The 10929-nt window shown below is 44.5% G+C and overlaps 1 protein-coding gene across 2 annotated transcripts; it reads right to left on the bottom strand.

Annotated features, from left to right (window-relative positions):
- Positions 1 to 4531: 4531 nt before the first annotated feature.
- Positions 4532 to 10585, bottom strand: CPB (Subunits of heterodimeric actin filament capping protein Capz superfamily). 2 transcript variants are annotated; one of them, XR_015601022.1, is made up of 8 exons: positions 10319 to 10585; positions 9823 to 9893; positions 7397 to 7510; positions 7140 to 7222; positions 6996 to 7057; positions 6744 to 6897; positions 6318 to 6413; positions 4532 to 4848 (listed from the first exon to the last, which is right to left on the bottom strand). XR_015601022.1 is itself a non-coding variant. In XM_087518312.1 (8 exons), exons 1-8 carry the CDS (start codon positions 10445 to 10447, stop codon positions 4765 to 4767), a joined length of 759 nt encoding a protein of 252 aa, XP_087374438.1. In that variant the 5' UTR covers positions 10448 to 10585; the 3' UTR covers positions 4532 to 4764. The 2 variants fall into 2 exon arrangements, 1 of the variants encoding a protein (XP_087374438.1); XM_087518312.1 differs by having other exon boundaries at positions 6778 to 6897.
- Between the last annotated feature and the right edge of the window lie 344 nt (positions 10586 to 10929).

The raw sequence follows: 10929 nt of genomic DNA, 5'->3' as shown, positions 1-10929 counted from the left end.
TAGGGTTTGGGCATAACGTAATCCCGGTGAGACCGATTACACAAACTCGGTGAGACCGATTTTGGTAATTAGCTAACCAGAGAGTTGGTCAGGCAAACTCGGTGGGACCCATTTGCTCTTTCGGTGAGACCGAAAAGTTACAAAAAGGAAACATTAAATTTACATTGCAATCTCGGTGGGACCGATCCGCTCTTTCGGTGAGACCGAAAAGTTACGAAAGGGAAACAGAGAGTTTGCAATCCCATCTCGGTGAGACCGAGATCCCTATCGGTAGAACCGAATTGCTAGGGTTTGGCAGTGGCTTATGACAAGTGAAACTCGGTGGCGCCGGATAGAAAGAATCGGTATGACCGAGTTTGGCTTAGGGTTTAGGTCATATGAGGATATGGGAAAGTAGTTGAGGGTTTTGGAGCATATCACTAAGCACATGAAGCAAGAGGCTCATTAAGCAACACCTCATCCCTCCTTGATAGTATTGGCTTTTCCTAAAGACTCAATGTGATCTTGGATCACTAAAATATAAAATGAAGAGTCTTGAGCTTTTGAGCTTGAGCCAATCCTTTGTCCTTAGCATCTTGAAGGAGTTCCCACAACCTTTAGTCCATGCCACTCCATTGTTGAACTTATCTGAAACATGCTAGATAGAAATGTTAGTCCAACAAGAGATATGTTGTCATCAATTATCAAAACCACCTAGGGAGCACTTGTGCTTTCACCATTCGCGAGCTTCCTCGGGTGGGAGCTCGCTTCACCTGGTCTAATCATCAGATTAATCCGGTCCAGTCGGTGCTGGATCGGGCTTTCATTTGCCCTGGCTGGGATTCTCTATTTCCTCGTGCTTATCTGAAAGCTAAACCTGCAGTGGGTTCTGACCATGCGCCCCTCATCCTTGATTCTGGCCTCAATCTTCCTATGGCCTCTTCGCGCTTTCAATTCGATGCCTCTTGGCTTCTTGTGGAGGGATTCATTCCCATGCTGGCTTCTAAGATCTCACTTCTACTCTCCCCCTCCCCACATTCCTTTGGCCCCATGGATGATTGGCACAAGTGCTCTTGCGAGTTGAGGAAGTTTCTTAGGGGCTGGTCTCGCAATAGGGCTGCGGAGGTACGCAGGGAGAAAAATTCCTTAGAAAATCAAATCTCGAGCCTGGACCTTACTGCTGACTCGATTGGCCTCTCTGACCACGACTGGTCTATCATATATAACCTAGAAGCCGCGCTGATGCAGTTGCATCAGCAGGCAGAAATTTATTGGCATCATCGTGGTACCCTTAACTGGACCCTTAAAGGTGATTCTCCTACGACCTACTTCTTTGCTATTGCTAATGGGAGAAGAGAAGGTGTTTCATCGATAGCCTCATCATTAATGGTGCTAGATGCTCGGATCAATCCCAGATTATTGCACATGTCGTGGATTTCTTCTCCTCTCTCCTGGGGGCCAAACAGGAAAGTGGCCTCTCTATCTCGCCCTCTTTGTGGGATAATGCTAATAGGATTTTGGCTGATGAGAATGATGCGCTAATGATTCCTTTGTCTGATAAGGAGATCTGGGAGGTCATAAACTCTGCTAACCCAAATCCTGCCTCTGGCCCGGATGGGTTTTCTATCCCCTTGTTTAGGAAGTTATGGCCACAGCTACGCCGGTTGGTGTGTCAAATTATTTAGGGTTTCTGCCTGGGCACGGTGGATATCTCGCGCCTGAACTACGCAGTTATTACTCTTATCCCTAAAGTAAAAGGAGCAGAGCGCATATCCTAGTTCAGACATGTCGCTCTTATTAATAATTTTGCTAAATTTCCGGCTACGGGCTTTGCCACTCGCCTTACTTCTATAGCTCACATAACTATTAGCCCTTTCCAACCTGCTTTCATTAAAGGTCGTTTTATCCTTGATGGGATCATGTGTCTCCATGAGATTGTGCACGGTCTGAAGTTTCGTAAATCTAAAGCTGTAATTCTAAAGTTAGACTTTGAGAAAGCTTACGACTCGGTTGGCTGGCCTTTTTTGAGAAAGGTGCTTCTAGCAAAAGGCTTTGATGGGGCTTATGTCCATTGGATCATGCAGTTGGTCTCGAGGGGCCATACTGTGGTCTCTGTTAATGGCTAGGTCAGTAATTACTTTGCCAATGGTAGGGGCCTTCGGCAAGGTGACCCTGCGTCTCCTATCTTGTTCAACTTTGTTGCGGATGCTTTATCTCATATATTATCTAGAGCAGCCTCTCAAGGCCACATCTCTCCTGTCATCTCACATCTTGTTCCGGAAGGGGTCACTGATCTTCAATACGCGGATGATACTATCATTATGGTCGACCTAAATGATTCTTGTATTGCCCACCTCAAGTTCATTCGGTTTTGTTTCGAAGCCTTGTCGGGACTTAAAATTAACTTCTCTAAGAGTGACGTCATTGTTACCGGTGTGGATGACACCAAAGCCTTAAGGGTGGCCCACCTCCTCAACTGCAAGTTGGGATCCTTTCCCTTTAAATACTTGGGCCTCCCTATTTCCCCTGATCTGCTTTATGCGAAAGAATTTGCGCCAGCTGTAGCTAAAGTGGACAACAGGGTCCTTCCTTTGCGAGGCAGATATAATACTAATGCTGGGAAAGTAGCGCTGATCAACACTTGCCTATCCTCCTTACCAATGTTTCTCATGGGCTTTTATTTGCTTTCGACTGGCACACATGCAGGCTTCGACAAACATAGAGGGGCATTTTATTGGAACGCTGCAGATAATAAGCGGAAATACAGATTTGTCAGGTGGAAACTTATGTGTAGACCCAAAAACCTTGGGGGTTGAGCATTATTAACACTGCCATTATGAATAAGTGTCTTCTGATTAAATGGTGATGGAAAATCATGACTACAGGTATGGGATCCTTATGGTACTCGATCCTCAAAGCTAAGTACTTCCCTCTCTCTAGTCCTTTGTTTGCCTCTGCCCGAGGAGGATCCCAATTCTGGTGGGATTTGGTTAAAGTTAGACCTCTATTTTTGATCATGTTAAGTTTGTGGTTGGAGATGGCTCCTCTGTTCGCTTTTGGCTTGATTAGTGGTGTGGAGAGTCACCTCTCTCCGTGAGCTTCCCCACTCTATTCTCTTATTGCCCTAACCCAAGTATCTCTATTGCCGAGCTTTCGGTTAATAATTGGGACATGGCTTTCCGGTGTTCCTTATCTCCCGTAGAGCTTGAAGACTGGCAAAGACTCTCTGCTCTCTTCCCCCGCTCTCGGAGAACGTGGACTCGGTAGTCTCGCCCCATACCTCGTCTGGCCGCTTTTCGGTTAAGTCTCTATATTCTAAGCTCGTTGGTGGCACTCCCACCAATAGATTTTCTCAGGTCCGGCGGGCCTGCATCCCTCCTAAAATCAAGATATTCCTCTAGCAATCTTTTAGAGGGCGTTTGCCCGCAGCGGACCAAATTCGTAAGAGGAACGGCCCTGGATCAGAATTATGCGCCCTTTGTGGTGCTCTGGAGGATATGAATCATATCTTTTTTCATTGTGTTTTGGCCAAGCTGGTTTGGAGTTGTGTTAGATCGTGGCTACAGGTCACATGGGATCCCTTGTCTTTCTCTAGGCTCTGGGTCCTTGCCCGGTCGTTGAATGGTGTTACTAAAAGGGTCTTTTGTGTAGGACTTGGAGTGGTTTGTTGGGCCTGTGAACGACTAGAAACAAGTTTACCATTAAGCATGTTTTTCCTGCTAAGCCTGTTGACCGCTTATTTAAATCTTGTATCCTCTTGCAGCAATGGAGATCATTGACTAAGACGGAGGACCATGATGCTCTTGATCTGATGATTTCTAAAGTGCCGGCCTCGACGTCTTCCCTTTCCAAACAGGAGCATGTTGCTTAGCTGTTTTTTGCGTTGCTTGGACTAGTTGCTAGCAGCTAGGTTGTATCCTTCTCTCCGGCCTACGTGCCGTGTACTGGCCTAGGAGCCATGTATCTTAACTTCGGGTGATCCCTTGTTTGAGGCGTACTTTCGTTTTCTTGTTTGGTTGGTTGATTGTGTTGGTTGAAACTTTGTCTGGTGGCTTTATCTATAAAGTTGGACGCATGCTTTTTCTCTAAAAAAAATTACTCCCTCCTTCTATCTATATAAGGTCTAATGTGTTTTTCAAGACGGCCTTTGACTATTAACAAGATTAATAGTACATAAGGTCTAATGTGTTTTTCAAGACGGCCTTTGACTATTGACAAGATTAATAGTATATAAGGTTTAATGTGTTCTTCAAGACGGCCTTTGACTATTGACAAGATTAATAGTACATGACATGCATAATGTGAAAATTATATCATTGAAATCTCCTTTCACATACGTATTTGACGACGTGCTTTATGTAAGTTGCAAGTCATATATTGTTGCTCTAACATTTGGTCAAAGTTAGCCTCGAAAAACGCATTAGACCCTATATAAATGAAAGGAAGGAGTATCCATAAAAAGTTATCACATAACAAGGTCTAGGGCCTCTAAAACAAGTTCCAGGACCTCCGGTGCTATTAGTTCTAATATTACTTGTGGCAAAGTTGGTCATGAACCAAACAGGCCCGAAATAGCTTAAATTTAGGCAATAATATGTAGAACTGACAGGATTTTACTAGGATATATATTTCGCAGCCGGCATCGATTGCAATACCCAGTTCATCATCACACGTCAAAGGACAAGAAAACTCTGTTGTGATTAAATACAGATACAGATGCGGAAAGTGATATGACACTAGAGATAAAACGCCATGTTAAATTGGCATTGCTATCAATTTATCTGATCAGCTGTCGGGTAGTCTCATGTTAAGTACTTCAGGCGGTGGCCTAAGAGTGCAAACCATTTCCCTGGTTTTCCCAAAATAGACCTGCAGTCAAGGCAATGCGTCGTCGTTTTAGATAAAAGAAAGATCTCGCTAGATAAAAGAATAAAAAATATATATGATTATTGAACTGATGCGCTAGCCAAGTTTCTCAAAAATCCGAACATATAGAAATAACGAGGCAACATATTTTAACACTCCCTCTCACGTCTATGATGTGGACGTACAGGAAGATCTTAGACGTGGGGTTGAGATTAGATCATAAGGGCAACTCCAACGCTAGACCCAAAACGGGCCTCTGCACCCAACGGCGCTGCTCCATATCTGCTCCATTTCGTGATGTCCGCCCTTGACATTTCTTCAAACACCTGGCAGGCGTGGACGCCGCCGCCGGCAGCACCCTGCTGTGCTCGGCCTGCATGCACCCATCATGCGTCTGCACACACACACACACACACACGAAGCATGCTGTGGCGGCGCCCAGCGTGCGGTAGCACACGCCGCGGCACGCACGTGCCTAGCGCGCAGCACACGCACAGGGCTCCGATGGCCTGGCTCGGTGGCGCTCCTGCTGCTGCGGCATGAGCTCGTGCGCGCCCGACAGCCACCTGGCAGCTTGCCGCCTCGCCCTGATACCGTGCCCGCACTCTGCTCGTCGCGCCATGCCATGCCCCGCAGCTGTCGCCGCCGCCTCAAGCTCGCGCGCGCCATCACCACGCCCCGCCTCGAGCCCGCAGCCGCGCCACGCAGCGCCCGCCGTCGCGCCCTCCGCCCCGCAGCGCAGCGCTCGCCGCTGCACCCACCGCCATTCCCCACAATGCCCGCCGTCGCACCCGCAGCCGCGCCCGCCGCCGTGCCCCACCGCGCTCGCCGTCGCGCCCGCAGCGCCGGCTGCCGTGCCCTGCCGCGCCGGCCGTCGCAGTCGCATCCCGCACTGCTGCGGCACCTCGCGGATGTCCCGCGCTGCAGCTCCTCGCCGGCATCCCACGTCATCCGCAGCTCCTCACCGCCGTCCCGCGCTGCTGCTCCTCGCCGGCGTCTTGTGCTTTTCCTCGGCGTCCCGCAGCTTCCTGGGTGGGTGGGTGGGTGGGCGACGGCATGGTTGATGAGGGGGGAGAAAAGAGGAGAGGGGGTGACAGGTGGGCCAGACTCCGGACGAAGAGGACGTGAGACGTCTGTTTTCTATCCGCCTCGGCCCCAAACCCAGACCAAGTTTGGTATGGAGATGGAGCAGAACGGACACGAACGGGACAAAAAATAGAGATGGGGTCCTGCGTTGGGACGTCTCGTTTGTCCATTTACCCCCAAACAGACAGAAGCGGACGATTTGGGGCCGTGCGTTGGAGTTGCCCTAACTATTTTTATATTAAATAGTGTGTTGGCCAGGATTTGGTCCCAAGACCTTATGGCTCTGATACTATATTGAACTGATGCGCTAGCCAAGTTTCTCAAAAGTCCGAACTGATAGAAATGACTGACTAGGCAACATATTTTAACAGTGATGAAGCTGATACCTGGTCCAGTGAATTTCTCAGCTTGCCCTCCATCTCTTCTATCATTTTCCCCATGTTAACCAGATGCCCATCTGCCACAGCGAGAGTCATGCTCATCTGAAAACACCAACACACAGACAGCTTAGCAAGCAGTTTCTAATCAACGAAAATCAAATTCCTGCCTAGCTAGCTAAAACAGATAGCCTTGGTCATCCATCCAGCACAGTTAGGCCTCAATATCCCCAAACCAAAAACCAGTGCCGCCATTTAGAACCTAGAATTACAGATAGGCATACTGGTTTACTGCTAGATTGTAATGTTGACAGACAATTGATCTACAACAAGTACAGTTTATGTTGATGACAGAATCGAATCTGTTCTGTTAATACACACATCAACAGTTGTGGAAAGCGGCGATGCAAGACATGCATATATCTCACATAGCACCTTCCGTTGATATGAAGAGGAAGGAATGGATAACCTGCCGCCTAATTGATCCGGACAAGTTGAAAGTTCCCGATTGCTTGTTATCTGTTGTCAATGACAGCATAACAGTGCTGTTCAAGCAGTAATGTGCTGCTCCTTCCTCTTCAGGACCAACCTATTGCAGTACATGGACATTCATTTGTCAAATCATGAGGTAACATAAGACAACAGCAAAATAATTGACAACTTCATGGACAGTGTATCTTGAGCCACCTGGATAACATGAATAGCATCCCACGAACCTATTTGCATATAACTTCTTTTCCCTTGTCCATCTGGAACCACAAAATGAAATAAATGATAATGAAATAGACTATGTGGTTAGCTAATAAGATGAGATCAAGCATTCAAACAGACCTTTCTTTATTAAGAAGCATGCAATGAAACTCTCGTCTTCATCCTCCCAAATGTACACAGATGAGATCCCACCTTCATAGTACCTAATTGCCAACAGAAGGTCGAATTACATGCTTTAGCCTTCACCTACTATATATATTAACACCTGTATGCCAGATAGTGTAATCTTCTACTACAAGTGATAACATTCCGTCATGCTGCATGTGCTTAGTACATTACTGCATAAAAAGGTCAAGTAAATAAAATATGAATCTTACTGATCACGATAGACAGAGAAAACCTCATTTGCCTCGACTTCAAGATTCCTCATCTCTTCTGAGGGAACTGTCCCATCTTCTAAAGGAGGCTCATATATGTTTGACCAAGGTGATCTGAAAGGCAACTCAATATCAACAAATGAGAAACAAATTTGAATTAAGAACGGGAATCACATCCACTAATTCAACTTTTTGCACTAATTTTCTCGATGCATTTACTTATTGGCTCATTTGGTTTGTTTGGCAAGGCTAACGCTTGATAATTTAGTCATGGAAAGTGGAACTGAACAAAGTTTCATTGGAATATACTGTAGCAATATATCAATGTAAGCAAGATTATATCAGGCAGTGCAATAAAAGAAGATAACTGTAGCAAATATACTGTAGCGATATACTCCCTCCGGTCTTTTTTAGTCTGCATATAAGTTTTGCCCTAAGTCAAAGTATCTCTACTTTGACCAAACTTATACAAAAAAATATCAACATTCACAATGCCAAATCAATATTTTTAGATTCATTATAAAATGTAGTTTCACAATATATATATTTGGTATTGTAGATGTTGATATTTCTTAATATAAATTTGGTCAAACTTTGCAAAGTTTTGCTTGATAGAAAACTAATACGCGGAGTAAAAAGGACAGGAGGGAGTATCAATGTAAGTAAGATTATATCAGGCAGTGCAACAAAAGAAGACAATTATAGCGATGTACGGTGTGAAATACCAACCACCTAATCCTAGGTCCCTCCAAGGCATCCTTTCACTTTTTCCTTTCTCGTTTTGATTCATTTATCATGTATTCTTACACAATTCATCTGCACTAACATTATTTTCTTGCTCTCTTATGCAGCCAAATCACCAAAAATATCAGCTCTTCATTTTGTTATCAACGCAGCATAGCTTCATTTATGGCCATTGGATCTAGCGGTATAGTGCAGCCTTCTTCAGTATCTCCCAACCATTCCATTCTAGTCACGTTTCCGCTGCCATCTCAGCTTCTCCTTCCTCTTTTGTCTCAACCCAAATGATTAGAACCCATCTGTAGCCAAAAATCAACCCATACTCGTTGCTTTTCTCGCTAACTAATGCTCCAAACCACATGCATGAGCAATCGTGTGTGTTTGTGCTTTGAATTCTCCCATTCGCTTAAAATCTCCTAATCAATCTTCGCCATGGGTCCCCCTTCATCTGTTTCTACAGCAGCAACTGCTCTGTCTCCTCCACATTCTTTTTTTCTATGGCTCCAGTACGAGAGAGACTCGTTCACCATGTTCTTCCACTGCAGCCACACAGCCATATGAACAGCATCATAAAGGCCAGCCTCTATTTCATGAACTTCTCTTCCTTTATATTTTTTCCATTTTCCCAATGTTTGTTTCCTTCCCTTCTATGTTTGTATCTCACAGAAGCTCAGTTTGCTTTACTTTTAGTGGCGACACATTACTGCAACCTACAGATGGGCCAAGGGTGAAAGACTCTGCAAATAACGTACAGTGTGTACTCTACGAGATATGATATTCTTCTTCCCTTTTTCTCGTCTGCTTTTTCTGTTTCTGTTCTGTTGTTCACTTCTTGTCCTGCTTTCTCAATGTTGCAGAAGATTTAATAATACAAAAGTACCAATGATACAGTGTGGGGCCTATGCATAAATTGATTCATTTATCTGACAAAAGATTATGTTATTTGTGATACTGTTAATATGAAAGTAGTGAATACACCGGCAAAAAGAAAGTAGTGAATACTTTTATATAGCATTTCAATGCAATAAACCACCCTATGACGCTAGTAGAGTATGCATGTGTTGTGTTTGATACAACATCTTCCTCACTTCCTTAAAAAGCTTGCATTGCTCAATTTGGTCTCTTTGCAGAAAGCAGTTAATTGATCTGATAGGGCGATGTATCATGTCGTGGTATGATTTATGAGCATGCGGTCAGGGTTGAATACCATCATAGCTTGTCATCTCAATGAAGTGCTATATGCAGTTGTTGTGTTTGGCTAGAATGTCTCCCCTTGCAATATGCCATCTTACAGGAATTTTTTTTACCATTCTAATTATTTATTTGTTTGATGATTCATGAGTTCTTTTCCTGTCCATCCAGAAAATGATTGTGCATTGGAGAAATGTGATGTGGGCAGCCGCTTTCACCTACAACAGTGTGGTTGTGGAGACCAAACAGTTTTACAAATTTTAGATTATGTTACCTGATGACTAACTTTTAGATACGTTGTATGTTGTGTCTACTATCTTCTTCAAAGGCTAATGCTATCATCTTACCAGCCTTTAACGTTATATAGTCTAGAAATTCCCGCAGCAATATGTGGTGTGTCACCTAGTTCATAGGATGATTTCTTCCCGCAATGCATATGATTATAGAGAGCATAAGTAAAATGGAAATCAGGGAGGTATCAAGGGTTTGCTGACCGATAGGAATCGGTGTCGCGGTTATACTCGCAAAGAATGTATTCCTTATTGTTCTCCTTATCCATGCAAACCTGCAATGTTTACAACGTTCAGAAGAAAAGAAGGGGGAAAAGAATGAGAAACACTAAATGGAATGAAATCAATTGCTTCTATGTTAGAACATTGAAAAGAAAACATCGCCTAAAACAACCTTTAGCGAGGTTGGTTAGAGCCACTCGAGTAACATATCCAATGGTGCAAGTTCGATTCAAGCACCTAAACGTACTGTAGAATGCAATAGTCATTTTACTCGACTTTATCCAATGACGCAAAAGAGGGGCGTGCCATAAACCTAAAGGAGGTGGATTTCTTGTCTAAATTCAACACATGAAAGGAATCGATGACAGCATGCCCGCTGAGCAATTACAGGGGAATGTTTTCGACGCAGTTTAACACCTATCCGAATCAGTGAGCTAGAAGTGGTGTAAACGCGGAGCAAGAAACGGCGGTTGCCTACCTGGAGCCGGAGGTCGACCTGGGAGAGGAGGTCGAGGGAGTGGTCGGGGAGGAGGGAGAGCAGCGCGTTGAGCGCCGTCTCGGTGCTCCCCGGCGGCATCCGCCGCATCAGATCCATCGCCGCCTCCATGTAGCCTCCCCACCCTCTTCTTGGATCCAACCCCTCTCTGCTTCTTACTCTCCGTTTCTTGTGCTTGTCCTTTTTTTTTGAAGGATTTTTCTTGTGCTTGTCCTAATTCAGTTCCCCATGCCTGTTTCCTTTTCTTTTTCTCCTTTCCCCCTTCCGTTTCATTTTTTGAAGCTCCTGACCGAAAATGCCGAATGGAGACCGAGCTCCGTGGAAGTCCTAATTTTGAAAATAAAATTCAAATTTTTTGGTTTCACAAAATTCTGAAAAAGGTACACATATATCTAGAGGCATAATGTAGATGTATGTAAATTTTTAGGTCAGAATAAAAGCTAAAAAAAGCAAATCTAGAGCTTTTTAGCATATTAGTCAATGTGTACGTGCAATGCACGTTAATTTGAAAATATATTGAGTGCATGCGGATATTAGGTAGGATATTATTTACGTATTATTATGTGATTAGCATTATATTTGACATGAAATTA

This window comes from Triticum urartu, chromosome 4A, assembly GCF_056163025.1.
Source record: "Triticum urartu cultivar PI428250 chromosome 4A, HENAU_Tu73, whole genome shotgun sequence".
Classification (NCBI taxonomy): Eukaryota; Viridiplantae; Streptophyta; class Magnoliopsida; order Poales; family Poaceae; genus Triticum; species Triticum urartu.
This window is presented reverse-complemented; position numbering and strand designations above follow the sequence as displayed.

Coding starts and splice junctions, on each gene's coding strand:
- CPB (XM_087518312.1), bottom strand. CDS start 10,447: ATGGAGGCGGCGATGGATCTGATGCGGCGGATGCCGCCGGGGAGCACC. Junction 7,058..7,139: donor ATGCTTCTTAATAAAGAAAG/GTCTGTTTGAAT, acceptor TTGTGGTTCCAG/ATGGACAAGGGAAAAGAAGT. Junction 6,898..6,995: donor ATGCTATTCATGTTATCCAG/GTGGCTCAAGAT, acceptor GTACTGCAATAG/GTTGGTCCTGAAGAGGAAGG.